Below are 24943 nucleotides of genomic sequence, written 5' to 3'. Positions count from 1 at the left end.
GGCCCGGCTGCTGGCCAGGGAGATGGTACATGAACAGGCCCTGGAAAAGCCAAAAGCTCCTGAAGGCAGCGGGCAGGGGACTGTGCTGGGGGTCTGCTGGGGTGGGGGCAGGGCACCCCTACAGGGAGGTGAGGCTGGGGCAGAGATGGGTGGGGCGACGGGAGCAGGTGCCTCCCCCTCTGCGAGCAGACGGTTGTGCACACCTGTTTTCAGTTCTGACGATACGCTCAGGAGTGGCTTGGAGGGTCACGTGAATGCTCTGTTGAACTTTCAGAGTGACTGCCAAGGCATTTCCATAGCCGCTGTTGTGGGAGTGCAGGTGGGGAAGGGCAGCGGAGATAAGTGAGGTGTCCTGCATGGGGACTGACAGAAGGCGAGTCTCTTAGACCTTGCTCATGGGGGAAGGAATGAAAGAGGGGAGAAAGGATGGCCCAGCATCTGACAGATGAAGGAGCCACTTTCTTAGATGTGGAAAGCACTTGTGTATGTATGTGTGTGTGTATGTGTGGGGGGGTGTTTGAGGTGCCTGTTGGCATTACCAGGGGAAGCGAATAAGGGGTGGGCACTGCCATCCTGACCAGGTGAGACAGGGGCGGGGAGGAGGCATCTGAACACTGTGGAGAGATGCAGACGGGTATCCTCATCTTGGTACCAGTTCAAGTCGAGCTGCAGGGAGACTGGGGAATAGCAGGGCTGGTGGTCTCAGAAGGCAAGAGCTGGAAATGTGGCAAGACACAAGCTGGAAGACACTAAATGATATAAAAGACCAAGTGAGGTCCACATCCTGGGGCCATTGGTGGATCTTTGTCACTAGAGTCATTTCCTTGGGACCTTATACAAAAGCCATTTAGAAGGAACTGGACGCCGTGGACAGCTCTTTTGAGAGTTGTCAAGGATTATGGCTTTAAGTTGGACCCTGAGATGTGCTGCTGGCTGGAAGGATCAAGGGTGGACTGTATTGAGCTCTGAGGAAGGTGTGTGTGCATGTGTGCATGTATGTATATGCACGTGCATGAGTGGGTGTGTGCGCGTGTGTGTGTGCATGCGCATGCGTGCATTCCACCTGGATCCACAGAGCTGGCATAGAGACAGGGCCACTGCAGGAGAGCTGGGGCACCAGAATTTCCCTGGAGCTTGAGCTTGGGGTGTTAGCCGGCCCCTGGGACTGGGTCAGTCCGAAGGTGGAGGATGGTAGTTCCAGCCTCCAGACAGGAGATGGCAGTTTTGGTCAGAAATGGAGTCGGGAGGGAAGTGCAGGATGGATTTTGAGGCAGAGCCAACAGCAGTGTTAGTGGAGTGGCTATTGGGATGAGGGAAGGTGAGCAGGCGGAGGGCAGAGGTGGGGCTTTGGAGAGGCCTTTCCTGGTGCATCCATGGTGAGACCAAGAGGAACTGCTGAGGACGGGTTCTACCTGGCCCCAGCCTTGGGGTGTTTCAATCCTGAGTGCTGGAGTGCGGCTGTGGCTGAGTGCAGGAGCCTTGAGTCCTTTGTGCCCTTCTGAAGGCTCTGGGGTGTCTTCCTGTTCTCAGGTGCTGAATGTAGGGACCAAAAAGGGATTCCCAAGTGCAACTCTGGCCCAGTCTAATAGTGATGGGGTGTGTCCCTCCACCCACACCCTGCTGCCCAGCTCCCTCTTGCCCCAATCTGTTTTCTTCCTGCTCGCCCTGTCTCATTCTGTTTCTGGGGTGAGCCTTAAAGATGGGCTGGGGTCGTTCCAGGGATGGCAGCAGTCACACAGCCTGGCTTCTTGGGTCCGAGACTGATGAAGTTTCCTGGGTGATAACCCTGCATATTCCCGCAGCCCCGGCAGGAGATGGGGCTGCCCTGCCCGAGGGAGCAGGGGCTCAGGTCTCAGGATGAGGCTCCAGCCAGACCAGTGATGACTCTTTTCTGCCGGAGACAGAGGCTCTGGGGAGAGGTTTTTTTTTTTTTTTTTTTTTTTTTTTTTTTTTTTTTTTTTTTTGGTTTTTGGGTCACACCTGGCGATGCACAGGGGTTACTCCTGGCTCTGCACTCAGGAATCACCCCTGGCTGTGCTCAGGGGACCATATGGGATGCTGGGATTTGAACCCGGGTCGGCCGCGTGCAAGGCAAACGCCCTACCCGCTGTGCTATCTCTCCAGCCCTCTGGGGAGAGGTTTGAGGGTCAAGGGCAGGTTGGGAGGCCCCGCTGATGGAAGCGGGGGTGGGAGTGAGGGAGGGCTGGGAGCGAGGCGGTCCCTGGGCCTTGAGCGATCTGCATGCATGGCTTCTGCCTGGTTGTTTTTATATTTTAAATCAGATAATTCGCCCAGAATGAGTTCACTTCTTTGCAATTTGCTGAGTCTTTCTTTTCCATTTCGAGAGAGATCCATCTGAATTGATGTTTCATGTGGATTTGAACAGAGAGTGTGTTTGTAGTTGTCGGTTTTGTCCTAGATGTGTTGATTAGGTCCGGTCTTTTAATTGTGGTAAAAGCTTGTTCATTCTAGTGATTTTTTAAAAAATATTTTCTTTCTAACCAGTGCTGGGAGGACTGGGGGCCACTCTGGAGATACTTGGTCATTTGGGATAAATGGTTCAGTGTTGGGGGCTGGTAGTACTATGCTAGGGGGTCCTGGGATTGGGAGGATTAACCTTGAGGCTCCCGCACACCAAGCTGGTGCTCCCGCCCTTTGAGTCACCTCCCTAGTCCTGTCAGTGACTTTAAAAATTGTGTTAAAAGACACGGAATCTGAAATGAACAATTTTAGCTCTTTAGAAGAGTGCCATTCAGAGGCTTCAGTACACTCATGTAGTGTGTGACGGTCCCCATTCTCTAGTCCCAGACCTTGTCACCCTGGAAAGGAAGCCCAGGCCACGTGGCAACCATTTCCCGTTCTTTCCCCCCAGCCGTTCACCCCTCCTGTTTGCTCTGCTCGGGACTTTCCTGTTCTGGGCCCTGCATGTCAGGGGTCCTGCAGTGAGTGGCTCTGTCCCTACCTTCTGACAGCTGGCAGGAGGTCCAGCTGCATGCCAGCCTGTGTTGGGACTCTCCTTTTCTTTTCTTTTCTTTTTTGGGTCCCACCCGGCGATGCACAGGGGTTACTCCTGGCTCTGCACTCAGGAATTACCCCTGGCGGTGCTGAGGGGACCATATGGGATGCTGGGAATTGAACCCGGGTTGGCCCAGTGCAAGGCAAATGCCCTACCCACTGTGCTATCACTACAGCCCCGGGACTCTTTCCTTTTCATGCCGAGCAATACACCACTGCCTGCCTAGGCCTCTGTCTTCCTCCGTTCTTCTGTGATGGGTCCACGTGTTGTTTCTACCCTTAGTGACTCCAGGAACATCTGCTCACATTTTTTTCTGAAGACCCATTTTGGTTCCAGGAGTAGCTTAGTGTGTGTGTGTGTGTGTGTGTGTGTGTGTGTGTGTGTGTGTGTTGGGGCAAGGGGGCAGATGGGAATTCGGTGTCATCTTCCTCTCTTGCCTTCACAGGGGTGCTGTACTCGGAAGGTCTTTCAGGTTTCCTAGGGTGGAGGATGTGGGGGTGGGCTCACACAGCTGCCTGTGTGCAGGGGATCCATGCTCTATTATAGCACCAGCGGACCCCCAAAGCAGAACCACCAGGCCTGCTCGGTGCCTCTGGGCAGTGCCAGGATGGGGCCTGTGGTTGCCGGCTTGCAAGGCAGGGCTTCCAGAAAGCCATGAGCTCCCCTTGGTGGCACTGGCTTTTTGAGGAACTGTGGAAACTGTTTTCCATGCTGGTTGGACCTTTTCAGGCTCCCTCCAGCCAGGTAGGAAGGTCCAGGTTTCCTATGCTCTTACCAGCACTTCTTTCAATAGTTAGTTGGTTATTTTCCGGGGGTTGCTTGGGGGCCCTGACAGCACTCAGCCCCATGGTTCAAGCCTGCTGGTTTGGTGTTTGGGCTGAGCAGCCCCCATGGCTACGTCCAGCAAAGCTCAAACTCGGCGTCCTGAGCATGTAGAGCGGGTGCTCCATCCCCCGGGCTGTCTCTGTGAATTATTTCCTAAATGGTGGCTGTCTTGGTGGGTAGATTTTGTTTTGCTCTGCATTTCCCTGATGACTAATGAGCTTGAGCATCCTTTTATGTGCTTCTTGACTCTGTGTGTGTTCGTGGGAGGGACATGTATTCAAGTCATTTGCCCACTTAGTTATTTGTTTTGGTTTTGGGGCCACCCCTAATTGGTGCTCAGGGATTGCTCCTGGCAGTACTCAGGGTGCTTGGGGGTCTCTGCCAGCAGTGCTCAGGGAGCCCTGTGGTGCCCAGGATCAGCAAAGCCTGTACCCCAGCCCGCTGAGTGCTAGCTATTTGGGATTCTACCTTTGGACTCCTGCTGTTGAACATGGGGGTGTGCAAGGGCTTTCTTTTGGTTTTGTTCTGGTTTGGGGGCCACATCCTGCAGTGCTCAAGGATGACTCCTGGCAGGCTTGGGGGACCATATAGGATGCCAGGGATTGAACCAGGATGGGGCCACCTGCAAGGCAAGCACCCTCCCTACTGGACTCTATCACTTTGACCTCTACACATTTTATGTTTTGATGAAATCCAGTATATATATATATGTATATATGCGCATACACACACACACACACACACACACACATATATATATATATATAAAATCTTTTTTTGTTGCTTGTGCTTTGAGTATCATCTCTAAGAAAACATTGCCTAGTCTTAGGGAGTAAAGATGTACTTTTTTGCCTTTCTCCCCCCCGCCCCCACTTAGAGTTTTATAGAATTGGCTCTTCTGTTTACATCTTTGAACTCTTTGGGATTATCTTTTTTTCCTTTTTCTTTCTGGGCCACACCCAGTGGTGCTCAGGGGGTATTGCTCTGTGCTGCAGAGTCTCTCCCAGTGGTGCTTTGGGACTGCGTGGTGCTAGGGGATGACACCCAGGCTTCCTGCATGCAGAGCATGTGCTCTGTTCCTTCCACTATCTCCCAGCCCAGGGTTCAACTTTGTTTTTTCCTTTTCGTGGCTGCAGTGCTGGGGCTTGTACCGGTTGCAGTGCCCAGGGGTTGCATGCTTGGTTGCAGCGATCACAGATTCACATTGCAAGGTGTTGGGGTGCTACACTGTTGGTCACATCAATGTGGGGCAGCGCTGGAGATGGAATCCCATCCCTCACACCTCCAAGGCAGGGGCTCTGCCACAGCTCCCCTGAGCCCTCTGCCTCGTGCTTCTGCTTCTGGATGTCCAGTGGTTGCAGAGACTGTTTTTATCCTACTGGATAGTCTTGGCATGGTTCAAAAATCAATTGACTATTGATATATGTCTCTGGACTATTAATTCTGCTCTGTTAATGTATATGTCTATTCTTGTGCCATTGCCTCTTATTAAGTTTTAAAATCAGGAAGCAGGTATCTTCTAGGAAAGAGCTTGTTCTTTTCCAAGATTGTTTGAGCTTTGGGATCCCTTGACATTCGGTATGAATTTGAGGATTAATGTGCATTTCTGCAAAAAGCATCGCTGGGATTTTGGTAGTGTTTGCTCTACCTCTATAGATCATTTGGGGAAGCATTAACTTCCTACTACATTAAGTCTTTCAACCACAAACACAAGATGTCTGGCTATTTTGATCTTTGATCTGTGTTTTGTAGTTTTCGGTGTACATATTACTGTCTAGGTACACGTATCTCCTGCTCTTTTGTTTTGTTTTGTTTTGGAGCAACATCCATTGATGCTCAGTGATCACCTGGCTCTGCACTTAGGAATCACTCCGACAGTGCTCAGGGGGCCATATGGGATACCGGAGATTGAGCCCGAGTTGGCTGCGTGCAAGGGGAAGCCCTACCCACTGCACTGTCTCCTAGACCCCAGATATCCCCCCTCCCCCCGTTTTAAAAGTTTGAGTTGTCACTTTCTTACAATAAACCTACATTAGTACCTGTTTTTGCTAGCCAAAGAAAATCCAAAGAGGATTCTGCTTTTAGGACCTAGGGTGAAAAGCCAAAAATAGCATTCAGTGTTCATTTTGCAGCACCCGGCAAAGAGGCAGCTCGAACCTCAACTGGCTTCTTCCCCAGCAGCAACTTCACACCGGCTGTGTATCTGCCACATCATTTACACTTTCACTGCCCCTTAGTGTTATTTTAGATTTTATGTGTTACTTGCCATGATTTGGTAGTTATTTTGGGGTTTGGGAATGTTGTAAATTTTTTTTTCAGGGGCCAGATTAATAGTACAGCGGGAAGGACGTTTGCCTTGCACGCAGCCAATTTGGGTTTAATCCTCGGCATCCCATATGGTCCCCTGAGCACCACTAGGAGTAATTCCTGAGTGCTGAGCCAGGAGTAACCCCTGAACATTGTTGGGTGTGACCAGAAACAAACAAATTTCGGGACCAGAGAGATAGTACAGTGGGTAAAGCATTTACTTTGCATGTAGCCAACCTGGGGTTAAAATCCCCAGCACTGCATATGGTCCCCTGAGCACTGCCAAGCTGCCAAGAATGATCTCTGAGCACTGTCAGGTATAGTCTCCCCACCCTTTCCCCCCAAAAAAAAACCCCTATCTACTTTTTTTTTTTTTTGGGTCATACCCGGTGTTGCACAGAGGTTACTCCTGGCTCTGCACTCAGGGATTACTGGCGGTGCTCGGTGCTCGGGGGACCATATGGGATGCTGAGAATTGAACTCAGATCAGCTGTGTGCAAGGCAAATGTCCTACCCGCTGTGCTATCACTCCAGCCCAGCCCCTACATATTTTTTCCACATAAACAATGATTATCTCTTTGTTTTGTAGCATATTGGTTTAAGAATGGTTTCATAAGACTGCTCTACTTTTGGAGGACAGGACAAATGTATTTTATTTCTTTTTGGGCTATTTACCAATAGAATTGTTTTCCATTGTAAATAGAATTGTCCTAAAAATTTTATTTTATGATAATTTGTTTATAACAGAAAAATAGTTGATTTTTGTGTGTTGATCTTATATCCTACAACTTTACTGAATTGGTTTATTAGCACTAATGATTTTTTTTTGTAGATTTTATAGGCTATATTATGTTTTCTGTGACGGAGATATTTTATCTCTTTCTTTATAATTTGGATGCCTCTTGTTTTTCTGGCCCAGTTGCTCTGCACAGAACTTCTAGTAATTCATTGACTTGCTAGACTGGTGTTTGTTCTTGCCTGTTCCTGATTCCAGGGGTGAGTGTTCAGTGTTTCACCATCGAGTCTGATGCTGTGACATAGATACCTGGTGGCTGTGCTCAGGGTTACTCCTGGCTCTGACTCAGGAATCACTCCTGGCGGTGCTCAGGAGACCATATGGGGTGCCGGGGATTGAACCTGGGTCAGGTGTGTGCAAGGCAAGCATCCTTATCCCACTGTCTTATAGCTTGGGCCCTCACTATGTGTTTTTCATCAGTGCCTTTTATCATGTTGAAGGATTTCTTTTCTATTCCTAATGGGTGTTTTTAGAATGAAAGGAGGTTGACGTTAATGCTTTTTGCTGAGTGGAGAGGATCATGTGTTTTTTCCTCCTTCATTCCATTAATATGATGCATTATATTGGCAGGTCTTTGTATTCTGAACCTCCCTTGTGTTCTTCTTAAAAGAAAGTTTTTTCCTCTCTACTCAACTTTTATTGTGGTTGCCATGACCGGGGACTGCAGAGCTCTCACACAGCCTGGTGTGATGCCCCGGAGATTGCATTTTGCGGCAGCATTCGGGATCCCAGTCAGCGTTGTTCTGGGGACCCAACTGGCATGTGTATAGTGGGGGGCACTGGGGATTGAACTTGTGATCTCATGTCTACCAGGCAGGCACTCTGCCCAGAGCCGCATCCCTAGGCTCTCACTCTTGCATTCTTGGGAAACCCTTCGCCTGCTGCTGGATTCCATCTGCTGGCATTTTGCTGAAGATTATTATATTATAGGCACAAGGGAGGTTGTTCTGTAGCCTTCTTGTGACATCTACAGCAAGGGTGCTGTCAGGACAATCTTGGCCCTACAGAATAAGTCAGGGTGTATTTTCTCCTTTTCAATGCTTGGAAAGAATTTCAAGAGTGTGATATTAATTTTTCTTTAAATGTCCAGTAAACTTTTCTGTGAAGCTATTTGTAACTGGAACTTCGTTTATTGTGAGATTCTTTGCTGATTCTATTTTTTACTTATTACAGTTCTACTTGGATTTTCTATTTATGCTTTAGAAGGTTTGGGAAGTGTGTGTTTTTCTAGGAATTTATTTGTTTCATCAAAATTTTCTAGTTTTGTTTATATTGATTATTAGCAGTTGATTAGTATCTTGTTAAAGTATCCAACCAAGATTGTGAATATATCTTTTTCCTTTTAGTTCCATTGATTTAAAATTTTTTTTTGGCTTTTTTGGGTCACACCTGGCAATGCACAGGGGCCACTCCTGGCTCTGCACTCAGGAATTACCCCTGATGGTGCTCAGGGGACCATATGGGATGCTGGGAATCGAACCCGGGTCGGCCGAGTGCAAGGCAAATGCCCTACCCGCTGTGCTATCTCTCCAGCCCCCTGATTTTAAATTTTTATTTAATTTACTTTTGTGTGGCCCATACCCAGTAAGTACTCACGGAACACTGAGTCTAGTGATCAAACCCAGGCTCTTACATATAAAAATAATGCCCTTCGGCTCTTTGAAACATCGCCCTGGCTTCTGTCTTTCATGTTTTAAGATTATGTGGTTCCATACATACAAATTGAGTATGTTTAAATCTTTGGGTGAACTGACCCCTAGACTTTTTTTTTTCTTTTTGGGTTACACCCAGCGATGCACAGGGGCTACTCCTGGCTCTTCACTCAGGAATTACTCCTGGCAGTGCTCAGGGGACATATGGGATGCTGGGAATTGAATTCGGATTGGCTGCATGCAAGGCAAACGCCCTACCCACTGTGCTATCACTCCAGCCCCGACCCCTCGATGTTTTTGAATAGGGGCTTCCCTAGGATTCTTGAGGGCCAAGGTCTGTCCCCAGTATTATGAAATAAATGTCTTCATTTTTTTCTCTTATAGTGCTTTTTGGGATTACAGCCTCTGTTATCATATACTAGTATGGTTTTAATAGAGTTCTTTTGTGTTTGCATTTACTCTTTTCTCACCCTTTTGCTTCCCATATTTATGTTCCCTTGTATTAGGATGTGTCTTTTTCATCCTGTATTTAAAAAAGAAATTCTGAGCATCTTTTGATTTACCCAAATAAGGAGACATTAGCATAACTGAGTTTAAACATACCGAGTTAATATTTGTTTTCAAATTGATTCATCTGTTGTACATTCCATTTTTTGGTTCCTTTTTTTGGTGATTTGAGTGTTTTTCTGAATTCATTGGCTGCTTAGTTGGGCACTCTTAGAATTCTTTTTGTGATTTGCACTTTTCATCCCAGACTGACAGTGCACTTGCACCACTTCCTGGATACTGAAAGCAACTTTGGGCACGTGAACTACATTGATGGTCCTCTAACTACTGCTTGGTCATGTTATTTTTTATTTATTTATTTTTTTGCTTTTTGGGTCACACCTGGCGATGCACAGGGGTTACTCCTGGCTCTGCACTCAGGAATTACCCCTGGCCGTGCTCAGGGGACCATATGGGATGCTGGGATTTGAACCCGGGTCGGCCGCATGCAAGGCAAACGCCCTACCCGCTGTGCTATCTCTCCAGCCCCCTTGGTCATGTTCTTAACTGTTCTTTCTCACTCCATACTTTTATCCCCCAGAGAATCTTAATGTTATTGCTTCACACAGTCCATATTCATTGAGACTCATCTACTTTCCTTTCTGCTTCATTGTGCTTCCACCGGAGATAATTTTCTCTCTGTCAGAAGAACTCCCTTTAGTATTTACTTTCATGATCCAAGCTTCTTTGTTGAAGAATGACTAGGGTGTGGCCCAGGACCCCTTGTCCCCAGTGAGTCTGAACTCTGGGTTTGTTCTCTTGTTTTCTGTGGTCACTCAAGCCCAGCCTCGAGACGGCATTGGCCAGTGCATGGGGACAATGCCCCTCGCTGGGTTCCACTCTGCCCAGCCCTTTCTTCCTGGATCTTACCTTTGCCCTCCTCACGGCTGTTCTCTCTCGAGTGCCTTTGTCCTGATGTTTTATTCATATTTAGACCAGCATTGGTCTCTGCTGGGAGCTGCAGCTGGGAGCCTGTGAGTTATTAGGAACAGAGATCTTGCCATATTGCTTTCTGGATTTTGCACTCCTGCCTCAAGGCTTGGGAGGTGTGTGTGTGTGTGTGTGTGTGTGTGTGTGTGTGTGTATGATAGAGAGAGAGAGAGAAAGAGAGACTTAGAATTGCTAACATTACCCTCCTACACCTCTGTTATGAATGCACACACATACATGGCTATATACACATATAATCATATGTACACATAACATATACATATAGACATATGCATCTCTGTGTCAAGGCACACACAGAACCTCTCCCCTTAACTTTTATAAGAGATGTTGAGAATTCCTTGTCAGTGATTGTAAAGATTATAACTTTGTTTTCTGCATTCATCTCTGTGGTGTGTAAATGTCCCATATGCTCATAATAGATTCTCTGCTACAGTGGCATTCAGGAATTTAGTCTGATACTAAGTTCTCCCCCTAAGTTTAAAAAATAAGGGAAGTTTCTTCCTTTCACTCTTCCACTTCTACTTTACAATAAACCTATACATAATAAACAAGGGTTTATTATATATACATACATACATACATTTACAAAGTCAGTATGTTGGACCTTGACCTTTTTAATAATATGACCTTGACCCCGTATGTGAGTATGTGAAGTCCCTGCTTATGAGACTTCCCATACTTGAGCACACAAGGACTCTGAAACATGTAAACACACTGATTTGATTATGAAATCCTTTTTTTCTTGGGCAGGGAGGAGGGTGGTGTTGGGCGTTGCTCAGTATTTACTCATGGCTCTGGGCTCAGGGCTCACTCCTGGCAAGCTCACGGGACCTTGTGGAATGCCAGAGATCAAATCCAGGTCAGCCATGTGCAAGGCAAGCGCCCCACCTGCTGTATTATCTCTTTGGACCCATGAAATCCATTTTTGATTTTGTTTGTTTGTTGGGTCACACTCAGTGGTGCTCAGGCCTTACTCCCAGTTCTGAGCCCAAGGCAGGGGTGCCTGGATTAGGTTGGGGTTGGCCGTCTGCTGGGCAGTGCCTTAGCCCTCTTGCTGTCTCCCTGGCCCTGACATCCATTTTGGGGGGATGCCTCTCTTTCTGTCTGTGGGCGTATCTGGGGGAACAGAGCCCATGGCAGAGCTGAGAGCTTGCAGCAGCCAACAGAGGAGCAGAGCCAGTCTGTGGAGCTTGGAAGCATAGCAGTGCATATTGGGAATTAGTCTGTGGGCCTGGCCCCTTTGCATCTCTGATCAATAAAGAGGGCAGAACTGAGGGACAGATTTTTCTTGTTCTGTGTATTTCCTGGAGTAAAACCTATGCAGGTTCCTTCGTCCCAGCTCTGCTTAGCACATGGTGCCCATGTGTGTTGGTGGACGTTGATTTTGGGGGGACTCCCCAACCAGTGCCCACTGTTATGTGTGGTGATTCTTGGCCGACAGGATCATGCAATCCACCATGGCCAGGCCTGATGAGGTGGTGCTCATGTGCCCAGCAGTTCTGGAGGCCGTATCCCATGGTTCTTTGGGGGCTGTGGGTGGGGGGGCTTGGGGTTGAAGTTGGGGCCTTGTGCGTGCTCCCCTGATCCTTGAGCTATCTTCCCATGCTGGATGTTGATTTGGGGTTCTCAGTATCTCCCCCACTGAACGTTGGAGGGCTCTGAGGCTGTGGGTGAGAGGGTGACGCAGGAGGGATGGAGCAATCCTGGGGGAATTGGCGACTGGAGCAGAGACTAGCCCTTCCACAGCCTTCTCATCTCTGAACCTTCTCCCCTCAGCTTCCTCATCTGTGGGACAGGACACTGCCAGCACCCACCTCCCCTCCTCTCTAAGCCATGCATGTTAAGCCTGTGTTAAGCCTGTGGTAGGCAGTGGGGGGCATCTGGTAAAGGCCTTGTAGCTGGACACTCTCATCTGGGTCAGAGAAGAGCTATGCAATGGTCTCCTGATGTTCTCATGGTGCCCGAGGATCACATAGAATCTTTTTTTTTAAGGGGGTTGAAGTGGGCACACCTGGTGGTCATCAGGACTTAGTCCTGACTTTGTGCCAGAAATCACTCCTGATAGGACTTGGGGGACCATATGGAGTGCCGGGGATTGAACTGGGGTTAGCTTCATGCAAGGCAAGTGCCCTGGCCCACTGTACTACCACTCCAGCCCTGATCACATAGAATCCTGGAAGAGTAAGTTTTTGGAACTCGTGGAATTGATGCAGGTTGTTTTCCCCCACACCTCACTGCCCTGCTGCTGCTCATCTCTCTGACTGGGCCGGGCCGGGCTGGCTGGTGGGGACCACACAAGTTTCCATCCCTCCTCTCAGGCACAGTCATTTCTCTGTTCCAGAATATCGGCAAGAAGATGTCCTGCCAGCAGTTCATTGCCAACTTGGACCAGCTGAATGATGGCCAAGATTTTGCCAAAGACCTGCTGAAGGTACGGGCTCTGCTTGGCTCCCCTGCTCCCACCGTGCTGCCCCCTCAGTCTGTAGTCCTGGAGCTGAGGCCACCATGATTGGGACCCCAGGGACCACACAGCTCTGCACTTGGTTCCTGCACAACCTGCATCAGGCAGATGACACAGCCTTTGTTGTCATTATCGCCGTCCTGGAACTCTTCACCTTTGCCACCAGTTTTCACAACTTCACCACCATCACCTTTGGGAAACACCCCCTCATTCCTTCAATGCCACCAAGAATAAGAGGGATCCAACTTTCTTGGAGAGGAAACTCTGACCTTTCAATTCTGGCCAGTTTTCTTTTCTTTTTTTTTTTTTGGTGGGGGGGAACCCTTGGAGATACTCAGGGGTAACTCTCCTGGCTCTGTGCTCAGGAATCACTCCTGGAGGGCTCAGGAGACCCTATAGCATGCCGGGGATTGAACCCAGATCGGCTGTGTGCAAGGCAAGTCCTCTCCCTGCTATCTCTCCAGCCCCTTTGGCCAGTTTTTGATGTTGGAGGAATTGAAGCAGGATTTAGGGAGGTTGGTCAATGATGAGTTTGGTTCTAGATAGTGGATTTGACGGATCTGGTAATACCAGGTGGGCCTTGTGAGTGAGTTTCAAGGCCAGAGGACAGAGCATTGTCTGCGTCCATCATTCTCCATCCTGTCATTAACATCCCTGCCATTGCCAAGTACATAAGGTGTTTGTGCCTGAGATTAGCGTTGCCATGTGCACATCTGTCAGCCCACCTGCTCATTCACTCACCCCCACGTCCGCTCCACACCCCAAAATGCTCCACACACCCCTCCACAGCGACTCTCCCATCTGCCTGCTCACCCTTTCCCCCACCTGTCCACCATATCTGTCCACTCGCCCCCACCCACCAAATAAGCAGGACTCAGGCTCCCGCTTTGCTCCACTGGCTGAAAATGTCCCTGCTCACTCCATTCACCCTACTTGGAGGTCGATGGAGGTTTCCTGACTCTTCACCTGCACGCTCTCTCTTTACCCCTCTCCCAGACCCTTTACAACTCCATCAAGAATGAAAAGCTGGAATGGGCCATGTAAGTACCCCACAGGGTCAGGTCTGGGTAGATGACTGGGAGGGGGCAAGGGATGGGGAGGGGCGGGCGGAGAGGGGGGGGCATTCCTGCCACTCTCCATGGTGCTGATCTCCCAACCTGGGGATCTGGGGACCTCGTCCCTCTAGCCAGGACACCATGCCAGGACGCCTTTAGGCCAGTTTGCTGTCTGGATTAAAAGGCTGCAGTGCTTCCACTGTGTGGAATAAGTTGTCAGCCATCTGTGGCTATGACTTTAGTTTTGTGATGCTCACAGTGGGTGATTTGTACTGGGGTCATTGCCACTGTCCCCAGTGATGGCAGAGAGAGGCAGGAGGCACAGGAAGATAGAACTTTATTCTGGCCCATGGGAAGGACATGACTGCCCACCGAGTCTTCCCCTGTGAAGCCCGGGTGACTCTGACAGGTGCTCAGCCTTCTAGAAAGAGCCGTGGTGAAATCTCTGGGTGGGGGGAAAGAGGTTTCTGGGGAGTGTGGCTGAACTTCCCCGCTGTGCTGCCCAGGGTGGCTGGGTCTTGGGGTCTGAGGCCCCAGGAGGGGGCTGTTAGGAGTACCACCCCGTGGGAATTGCTAACCCTTGGCTCCTGCAGACTCTCAGCGCCGTGTCTGCAGTCGGAGGGCCTGGGGACTGGCTCCATTGTGCCAGCTCTGTGGGGCTTTTCAGGAGAGGAGAGGGAGGACCAGCAGGGAGAGCTGGAGACAGTCAAGTTGCCAGCCCTGTGGCCCAGGGTGCCTGGAGGCCAGAAGGCAGAGATCCGGGGTCAGGGGTCAGGAGTGAGACCTAAGGGGATCTTCCTCATCTCTTTCCTCACCTCTGAGCAGCTTCCTGAGAGGGGTCGTAGAGGGGGAAGGCAGAGGATTGTTGACGGGGCGGGGGGCAAGACCTCCCCGCTGGCACCGTGCTCAGGCTTCATGCTCTCCCAGTGATGAGGATGAACTCAGGAAGTCTCTGTCGGAGCTGGTGGATGACAAGTTCGGGACAGGCACGAGGAAGGTGACCCGGATCCTGGATGGACGCAATCCTTTCCTGGACGTGCCGCAGGCCCTCAGTGCGGCCACCTACAAGCATGGGCTGCTGACGCGCAAGACCCACGCGGATATGGACGGCAAGAGAAGTAGGTGGCAGCAGGGCTGAGCGGTGGGGAGGGAGGATGCCAGCTTGAGGGGGCCTGCCTCCCTTCGGCTGCTCCTCTGGGGCGGCTGCCGGGGAAGAGAGGCTGGGGTGGGGAGTCGCAGCCACACTACCTGTGCCCCTCCCCAGCACCCCGTGGGCGGCGTGGCTGGAAGAAATTCTACGCGGTGCTCAAAGGGACCATCCTGTACCTGCAGAAGGTGAGAGGTGCTCTGGTGTCCCCACGTGGGGCTGAGGGCCCAGGGGTGACCCAGCCTGAGGCGGAGGAGGCGGGTACTTGCCTGTCAGGCCAGACCTCAAGCTCACTCAGGACAGAGAGGGGCTCCTCAGGGGGACATAGGGGTGCAAGGAGTGTCTGGCGCCTATTGGCACTTACAGGGCCTTGCCATGGCAGGAGCTGAGAGATGGGGGGGAGCAGGCGGAGGATGGTGCGGGGCCAGCACTGTCCTGACGGCTGGCCTGGGCCCTGCCCTCACCTGCAGGATGAGTATAGGCCTGACCGTGCGCTGTCCGAGGGGGACCTGAAGAACGCCATCCGCGTGCACCACGCTCTAGCCACCAGGGCGTCTGACTACAGCAAGAAATCCAACGTGCTCAAGCTTAAGACGGCCGACTGGAGGGTCTTCCTCTTCCAGGCCCCGTAAGTGTGAGTGGGACCCTGCTTCCTGGTTTGACCCCAGGGTTGGGGTCAGCGGGAGTGAGCTCGACCTGCAGCCTCCTTGGCCTGGCCTCAGCCCTGCACCACAACCATGAGAGCGTCGATGTTGGCACAGAGCCATGAAGTGTGTGTGTGTGTGTGTGTGTGTGTGTGTTTCAGGTGTTTCTGACAAATCATTGCTGCCCGTGGGAGCTGGTGAGCACCACCGGGCATCTACTTGCACAGGTAAAAACCAAAGACAAAGGCAGAGTACAGACTGTTTCTCTGTGATGAGAATGTGTGAGAATTAATGTCAACAGCGTCTGTCTCACCCACGACCTGTGCCACTCTGTCCACCTTAGGCTCAGTCCCCTCAATCAGAAGTGGGGCCTTCTGTCCCACTGCTCCCAGACTCCCAGTCTGATCTCTTTTAAATTTATTTAGTTTGGGGGCCACACCCAGCGATACAAGGTTTACTATTGGCTCTGCACTCCGGAATTACTTCTGGCAGTGCTCGGGGGACCATATGGGATCCAGGGATCAAACCTGGGTTGGCGACATACAAGGCAAATGCCCTCCCTGTTGTGCTAGCGCTTCAGCTGTTCTTATTTTTCCTCCTAGTTTGTCTTTATTTTTACTTATTTATTTATTTATTTATTGATGCTTTTTTGGGTCACACCTGGCGATGATGCACAGGGGTTACTCCTGGCTTTGCACTCAGGAATTACCCCTGGCAGTGCTGGGAATCTAATGGATGCTGGGAATCGAATGGATGCTGGGAATCGAATCTGGCTTGGCCACATTCAAGGCAAATGCCCTACCCGCAGTGCTATCACTCCAGCCCCTTGTTTGTTTTTCAAGTCCACGTGTCCCATGAGACCTCACAGCGTGTGTCTTTCTGTCTTGGCCCTTCCCTGCTGTGAGGGTGACAGCTGAGGTTCACCCCCTGCCCCCGCCTGCCCTGGGGTTCTGGGGCTCCCTGCAGTCCCTCTAGTAGGGCAGATGGCATCTTTAAAGGCCATCCTTCCCTTTGGGGAGCTTTAGGGTGGGGTGGGAGAGGCTTTCTGTCCACTGGCTGGGCTCTGTCCTTTGGCACCTGGAGAGTCTCTGGTCTCAAATGAGCTCTAAGGGAGATGAGGGCTGGGGAGATGGCCAGAGTAGGGGGCACATACCCTTGCTTAGTCGCTGGCCCCGCCCACCCCTAAAGAGGGGTACCTGGAGGAGAGCTGGGCATGGACATGCTGGGCGAGGTCGTGGAGCAGTGCCAGCAGAGACCTTTGCCTCTGCAGTGCCTCTCTCGAGCTGCCCACACAGGGCCCTTCGCTTGGCCCTGGGACGTGCCTGGACATGACCATCAGGTCCTGCCTAGGTGCTGGGACAGGAAGGGAGCAACATGGAGGCAGCGGGTCCGGCCAGCCCCCTCCCACCCCTCCCTCCCTCTTATGTCCAGTGGAAGATGGTTTCTGTGTCCGCTCTGTGCCAGGCTCATGCTGGGCAGTGCGGGGACTCAGGCCCTTCTCTCCCCGTGCCAGGAGCAGGGAAGAGATGCTGTCCTGGATCCTGCGCATCAACCTGGTGGCGGCCGCCTTCTCGGCCCCGGCTTTCCCCGCCGCTGTCAGCTCCATGAAGAAGTTCTGCCGACCCCTGCTGCCCTCCTGCTCCACTCGCCTCTGCCAGGTGCGGGCGCCGTGGTGTGGGGCGGGTGGCGGGGGCTGCTCTGCATTGGGGACCCTGGGCACTGTGTGTGCATCTTGGCATGCGTTTGAGGGAGTGTGAGCCATGGGGAGTCAGGACGAGGCGGGCCTTGGCTGCCCCCTGTCCGGGACTCTGACTGCCCTCTCACCCTTCCCTGCTTCATCCGACACCCCGAGACCCCCAGCACCGTGGCTGTGGGTTCCCAGGGTGTCTGGAGAAGAAACGAATGATGAGTCCTCCTGGAGGGGCGTCAGGGCTGTGCCCCCAGTGCACAGACAGCCCCCTGAGCATGGGCCGGTGTGTTTATACCCTCCCCGCCCCTGCCCCCTCCACCCTGTTCAACCACACACCCCGCATGGGGCATGGTTTCTGTCCAAATTTTCTTTTTTCCCTTAATTTTCTTATATTTTTGCTTTTTGGGTCACACCTGGCAATGCTCAGGGCTTACTTCTGGCTCTGTACTCAGGAATCACTCCTGGAGGTGCCTGGGGGACCTTATGGGATGCCAGAGATTGAACTTGGGTGGGCTGCGTGCAAGGCAAACGCCCTCCCCCTGTACTGTTGCTCCGGCCCCCACTCTCTGCCATGTTTGTGTGTGCTCCTGACTCTGGCCATTGGCTTTTTCTGGGCTGGAATCTGAGAGAGTTCGCTGGAGGTCTGTATGTTTGTGATGTGTGTGGGGTATATATGTTTGTGTGGGGTGTGTGTGTGTTTGTGTGGGTATATTCTTGTGTGGAGTATTTGTGTGGTGTATTGTACTGTGTAGATATGTGTATATGTATTTGTGTGTGTTGTGTGTGGTATGTGTGTTGTGTGTGTGGGATGTGTATGTTTGTGTGGTGTATGTATGTTTTGTGTATGGTATGTGCATTGTTTGTGTTGTGTGTGTGGTGTGTGGTATATTGTGTATATGTGTGTGGTATATGTAGTGTATGATGTGTGTCTGGTGTGTTTTGTGTGTGTTTTATCTGGTGTATGATGTGTGTTGTATGTGGTATGTCTGGTGTGTGTGTGTGCGGTGCATATGTTTGTATGGTGCATTTGTGTGGTGCGTATTTGTTGTGTGTGTGTCATGTGCATGAACCTGGAGGGGTGTCTGGGGAGAAACTGGCCTGGATTGTGAGCACCTTGACCTCTCCCTGAGCCCACCTTGTACCCCACCTTTCAGGATTCCCTGTGGAGCTTTTGCTCAGGAACGTGGGCGGGAAGGGCAAGGCGGGGAGTACCCCTTTGAATTCAGAGCCTGGATTTATCCCAACACCCATGATGATCCAAACAAGGCCTCAGTTTCCCTTTCATGGTGGAGACCCCAGGCAGGGCGGGGGTGTCAGGAGCGGACCCCTGAAGGCCTACAGCGTCCTCACAGTAGGGCCTCATGGCCCTGTCGGCCTTTGCAGGAGGAGCAGCTGCGTTCTCATGAGAATAAGCTGAAGCAGGTGACCGCAGAGCTGGCGGAGCACAGGGGCCAGCCCCTGGAGAGGGGCGTCCGGTCCAAGGAGGCGGAGGAGAGCCGGCTGAAGGAGCATTACCTCACGTTTGAGGTGAGCGCTGGGGGAGGCTGTGGCCCTCTCTGTCACCACCATCCCAGCCAGACCCCTAGTCAGGCCCTGTGGCTCTGGGGGTCCTGGGAGGCACAGGTGGCCTCCAGCGGGCCCATCTGCACAGGGCAGCGGGCAGTAGTTTGTCAAGTAGCTGTGCCCACACGTGTGTCTCTCAGAGAACAGCCAGGCGCCCCTGTGCAGGCAGGTGAGCTGCTCAGGCCCAGGCCCCGCTGGCTCCGAGCCCTGGCTGAGTGAGGAATGCATCAGCACAGTCCAGGCGGAGCCGCGTGATGAAGCGTGTCTGGTCAGACGCATGCAGCGGGGCCTCTAGACAGAGCTCTGCTTCTCAGTCATGGAGCGTCTTGAACTGTGGCCCTCTGGGCTCTTGGGCGGGAGCTTCTAGTGTGTGAGTGGGTTCATTCTGGGAGGTGGGTGAGCAGGAGACGGGTCACCAGTTCTGGGATTTGAGCAGAAGAATGAGTGACAGTGGGACCCGTAGGGTCTCTTGGGCACAGCTGCTGGCATGAGCAGCGGTAGCACAGCTGACGGTGCCTGCAGGGACGTGCCCGGCCTGGCCAGCCTCCGGGATAGGGACTAGGCGCCTTCTGGGGCAGAGGGGCTGCTGCTTGTCCACTTCACCCAAGAGCCCCGTCTGTCCTTCTCCCCCCTTTCTAAGCCCTTTCCTTACCTTCTCCAAATGCTGCACTTCTCGGCTGTCTTTGCAGCCACGCCCCGACCCTCCTCTCTCCCTCCCTGGCGCCCGTTATTCAGCCAGCACGTCTGGTCCTCTCTCCTCCCGGGGCTCCCTCTGTGTACCCGCTGCCCCTGCCCCGAACCCTGATTCTCCCCAGGCAAAAGGGACTGGTAGACATCACCTTGGCCAGGTGGACAGGGGCTCCATTGCCCTGCACTGGAGGTGGATGGGCAGACAGACTCGGCAGGAAGTCACCAGCCTCAGTCTCTGGGTTTCTGTGATTTCTGGGTGGATGCTTGAGGCAGTGTGGTGGTGGTGGTGGGGGTTAGTGTCCCTAGGGGAAGAATGAGAGCAGAAAGTACCACAGATTTGGGGTCTTCTTAGCACCCCCGCTCCCTGAGAGCATGGTGGAAGCAGCACCTGTCCATCTCCGTTGTCCAGGTGGGGTGAGGGCTGGGATCCTTATATTGGCTCTGGGTGTGGGGGCTTTGTCCCCATTTTTCCCATTTGGGGAACTTAAGGCTTAGAGAGATTGGGTCACTTGCTTGGTGAAATAGTTAAGAAGTGCAGGATCCAGGCTGACCTTCATACCCTGTTCTCCCTTGAACGTGGGTCTCACTTGCTTGTCTCTATGTCTCTACCCACCTGGTTCCACTCTAGTTTGCTTGTCTCTATGTCCTACCTGCCTGGTTCCACTCTAGCTTGCTTGTCTCTATGTCTCTTTGCCAGCCTAGTTCCACTCTAGAGAAGCCCACGTTCTCTCTGCAACACATTTTCCCTCTTTCTTCCCTCTTGCATCTTTTTCTTTCTTTCTTTCTTTCTTTCTTTCTTTCTTTCTTTCTTTCTTTCTTTCTTTCTTTCTTTCTTTCTTTCTTTCTTTCTTTCTTTCTTTCTTTCTTTCTTTCTGTTGTTGTTATTGTTGTTTGTTTTTTGGGCCATATCTGGAGGTGCTCAGGGTTTTTATACTCCTGGCTCTTCACTCAGGAATTACTTCTGGTGGTACACGAGGGACCATATGGGATGCTAGAAATCGAACCTGAATTGGCTGCATGCAAGGAAAGAGGCTTCGCTGCTGCAGTAGCTCTCTAGCCCCTCTTGCATCTTTCTAAGCAAATTTCATTCAGTAGCAAACACCTTGCTTCACACACACACACACACACACACACACACACACACACACACACACACACAGAGTGCTCCTCCAGGGTTTGCTTGAGGTCCCAGTGTTCTGCCCTTTCTCACTTCCACTGACTTCCTTGGGGGGTGGAGGGAGGTGAACCCCCCCTCTTCACAATGGCCCCTTCCCTTTGCAGTGCGGGGACAGAATAGGGCTTGTAACCACGGTCTCTGCACCCCACTCTGCAGCCCAGAGCCAAGGCTTCAACCACTGCCAAGGCCCTTTTTGAATATTTACCAGCCACAGTTTTTATTAGCTCATTCCTACTCCTTCCTAATCCTTCTACAGCCTTGGATATTAGTGGATACTTTGTTCTCACTCATCTGATAGTTTCGTTTGTTTGAAAATCATATCCAGAAGTGCTCAGGGCTTACTATGGACTTACTTGCTCTGGCCCCCTGTGATAGGTTTGAAAAGTGATGGTCTGTGAGCTGGAGAACTAGTACAGCAGCCTACCCGGGTTTGATCCCTGTCACTGCATATGGTGCCCTGAGTATCATAATGAGTAATTCCTGAGTGCAGAGCCAGGAGTAACCCCTGAGAGTCACTGGGTATGGCATCAAACCCTCTTCCCCCCAAAAAAAAAGTGGCATCTCAGTACTATCTTAATTTTGATGAAAATATTTTTAAAAATTGTAATAAAATACATATAGCATGATGTTGATAATTTTGACTATTCTTAAATACATTATTCTGTAGTGTTACTATTCACATTGTTGTTCAAGCTCTAGAACCTTTTTATCTTTCCACACAGAAACTCTACACCCATTAAATAGCGGCTCCTCAACCCTCCCATTCCTTGGGCCGGATCTGGACAGTGACAGTTCTATTCCTTCCCCCTCCCCCTTATTTATTTATTTATTTATTTATTTATTTATTTATTTATTTTTTATTGAATCACCTGAGATACACAGTTACAAAGCTTTCATGATTGGGTTTTAGTCATATGATGTTTCAACACCCATTCTTCCAGCAGTGTACATTTTTCACCATCAATGTCCCCAGTATTCGTCTTACCCTCGCCCCCAGCCTGCCTCTATGACAAGCACTTTTCTTCCTTTCTCGCTCTCTCTGTCTCTCGTTTTGAACATTTTGGTTTTCAGTAAAGATACTGAGAGGCCATCATGTTTGGTCCTTTATCCTCTCTCAGCACACGTCTCCCATCTAGAGTTATCTCTTCCAACCATCATTGTCATAGTGGTCCCTTCCCTATCCCAACTACCCTTTCCACCAGGACTTGAGGCAGGCTTCCAACTGGAGACCAATCCTCCTGGTCCTTATTCTACTGTCCTTAGGTGTTAGTCTCATACTATGTTTTTTTTTTTTTATCCCACAAATGAATGCAGTCATTCTATGTCTGTTCCTCTCCTTCTGACTCCTTTCACTCAACATGATACTCTCCATGTCCATCCATTTAAGCAAATTTCATGACTTCACTTTTTTCTAACAACTGTATAGCATTCCATTGTGTAGGTATACCATATATATATTTTTTTTGCTTTTTGGGTCACACCCGGTGATGCACAAGGGTTATTCCTGACTCTGCACTCAGAAATCACCCCTGGCGGTGCTCAGGGGACCATATGGGATGCTGGGAATCAAACCTGGGTCGGCCATGTGCAAGGCAAATGCCCTACCTGCTGTGCTATCACTCCAGCCCCTATACCCTATATTTTTAACCAGTAGTTGGTTCTTGGGCACTCAATATGCTTCCAGATTTTGGCTATTGTGATCAATGCTACAATGAACATACAAGTGCAGATATTTCTGCTGTGTGTATTTGCATCCCTGGCAGAAGTGGTATTGCTGAATCATATGGAAGCTCAATTTTTTTTTTCCTTTTGGGTCACACTTGGTGATGCACAGGGGTTAATCCTGGCTCTGTATTCAGGAATTACTTCTGGCGGTGCTCAGGGAACCATATGGGATGCTGGGAATCAACCCGGGTCGGTTGCGTGCAAGGCAAATGCCCTACCTGCTGTGCTATTGCTCCAGCCTCAAGGAAACTCAGTTTTGGAGAAATACCCATATTGTTTTCCAGAAAATGCTGGACCAGTCAGCATTCCCACCAGAAACGAATGATAGTCTTTTCTTCCCTGCATCTGTGTCAACACTGGTTGTTCTTGTTCTTTTTGACGTATGCCAGTCTCTGTGGTGTAAGGTGTTATCTCATTGTTGTTTGGATTTGCATCTCCCTGATGATTAGTGATGTAGAGCATTTTTTTATGTGCCTTTTAGCCATTTGTATTTATTTTTTTGAGGAAGTTTCTGTTCCTTTCTTTTCTCCATATTTTGATGGGGTTGGAAATTTTTTTTCTTGTAAAGTTCTATCAGTGCTTTATATATCTTGGATATTAACCACTTAACTGATGGGTATTGGTAAATAATTTATCCCATTCTGTGGGTTGTCTCTGTATCTTGGTTATGTTTCATTTGAGAAGCTTCTTATTTTAATGTAGACCCATTTCTTTATCTTTGCTTCCACATGCTCGGTCAGTGGTACTTCATTTTAAAAGATGCCTTTAGCTGTAATGTCATGGAGGGTGCGGCCTGTGTTTTACTCCATATAGCTTATGGATTCAGATCTGATGTTGAGGTCTTTAATCCATTTTGATCTGTTTTGACTTTTTGTGACTGGCATTAGAGAGGTCTGAGTTTATTTATTTATTTTTGCATGTAGCTGCCCAATTTTCCCAGCACCACTTGTTAAAGAGGCTTTCCTTGCTGCACTTCATATTTCTTGCTCCTTTATCAAAGATTAAGTGATCATTTATTTGAGGGTTTGTGTCAGGATATTTAACCCTATTCCATGGCCTAGGTCTGTCTCTATTGCAATACCATGTTGTTTTAATTACTACTGCTTTGTAGTACAGTTTGAAGTTGGGAAAGGTGATGCCTCCCATCTTCTTTTACCCAAGGATTTCTTTCACTTTTTTGTGGGGGTTTATTGTACCATATGAATTTCAGGAAAGTTTGATGTATTTTTCTGAGAAATGTCATGAGTATCCTTATAGGGATCACATTGAGTCTCTATAATGTTTTGGGAAGTATTGTCATATTGGTAATATTAATCTTCCCAATCCATGAGCAGGGGATGCATCTCTACTTCCCCATGTCCTTTTTTATTTCTTGAAGTGGTGTTTTGTAGTTTTCTTTGTATAGGGCCTTCACCTCTTTAGTTAGGCTAATTCTGAGATATTTGATTTTCTGAAGGCACAGTTGTGAATGGGATTGTTTTTTAAATATCTCTTCTCATTATTTGTATATAGGAAAGCCTTAGACTGTGGGGTATTGATTTTGTAACCTGACACTTTACAAACCTGTTTCTAGGAGATTTTTTGTAGAATCTTTAGAATTTTTTAAGTATAGCATGTCATCTGCAAATAGGGATTGCTTGACTTCTTCCTTTCCTATCTAGATGCCCTTGATATAATTTTCTTTCCTAACTGCTATATTTAATAGAAGTGGTGAGAGTGGACAACCTTGTCTTGTCCCCGATCTTAGAGGAAAGACGTTAAGTTTTTCCCCATTGAGAATAATGCTTTCTGTGGGCTTGTGGTAGATGGCTTTGACTATATTGAGGAAAGTTCCTTCAACTTCCATTTTGTTGAGAGATTTTTATCATAAATGACTGCTGGATCTTGCCAAATGCTTTCTCTTCATCTAGTGATATGATCAGTTGACTTTATGATTGTATTTAATTACCCCCTTTATTTAATCACTATGATTTACAAAATTGTTCATGATGATTTGCTATAGGTATTCAATATCCCAACACCAATCCTACCACCCCTATCACCTTCCCTCCACCATTGTCTCCAATTTTCCTAACCACCCCTCAAGCCTGTTCTTGTAGGATACCCACAATAGTTTATTTTATATTGCTTGTTACTAATAAATTGTTAATGGAATGATAAAAAATTATTTTCTTAGAAGAAAATTAGTGAAAATTGTTGCACCTTACCATAAGGTCATGAAATCCTTGTCTGAGGGATTACTAAAATATTAAAGAGAAGCCTTCTTAATGTTTTTGTTAGTGGAGACTGTTTGGCTTCTGTGTTACATCCCATCCTATTTGCTGTGCTCCTACTTGATTGTCAATGTTGTAGAGTTTCGAGAATTGAATTAATATGACCATGCATGCAGTCCATGAATGTATCACTGCACTCCAGGAAATCCAGAATTTTTAGACAGTTCTATTCCCGACTGATTCTCTAGGTACTTCATATAAGCGGGAACCTCCAGTATTTGTCTTCTTGTGACTGGCTTTTGTCACTTTGGTTCAGCCATGTTGCAGCCCGCACCAGAATGCCTTCCCTTTCAAGGCTGAATATTATCTCCTTCTGTGGAAATAGGTCTGTTTCTTCTTCCATCTGCTCTCATGAGTTCCCTTTTGGTTCTGGTTGTTGTCACTTGTGCTACGATGACTTGTGTGTGTAGCTATTTTCTTAGAGA

General features: G+C 49.5%; 1 protein-coding gene across 3 annotated transcripts in view; it reads left to right on the top strand.

The window, feature by feature from the left end:
• Positions 1-24943, top strand: part of PSD2 (pleckstrin and Sec7 domain containing 2) — a 53579-nt gene that overhangs the window by 24591 nt on the left and 4045 nt on the right. For 2 of the 3 annotated variants that reach the window (XM_055141997.1, XM_055141996.1), the window contains exons 8-14: positions 12436-12524; positions 13551-13594; positions 14537-14727; positions 14874-14944; positions 15227-15384; positions 16914-17058; positions 18474-18617. In XM_055141997.1, coding sequence (XP_054997972.1) covers positions 12436-12524; positions 13551-13594; positions 14537-14727; positions 14874-14944; positions 15227-15384; positions 16914-17058; positions 18474-18617 — 842 coding nt within the window. Of the gene's footprint in view, positions 1-12434; positions 12525-13550; positions 13595-14536; positions 14728-14873; positions 14945-15226; positions 15385-16913; positions 17059-18473; positions 18618-24943 lie in introns of all 3 variants that reach the window. The other variant, XM_055141999.1, reaches the window with a different exon arrangement.

The sequence above is a fragment of the Sorex araneus genome, chromosome 6 (genome assembly GCF_027595985.1).
Source record: "Sorex araneus isolate mSorAra2 chromosome 6, mSorAra2.pri, whole genome shotgun sequence".
NCBI classification, from domain to species: Eukaryota; Metazoa; Chordata; class Mammalia; order Eulipotyphla; family Soricidae; genus Sorex; species Sorex araneus.
The sequence above is the reverse complement of the archived record's forward strand: the minus strand, read 5'-3'. Positions and strand labels throughout refer to the sequence as shown.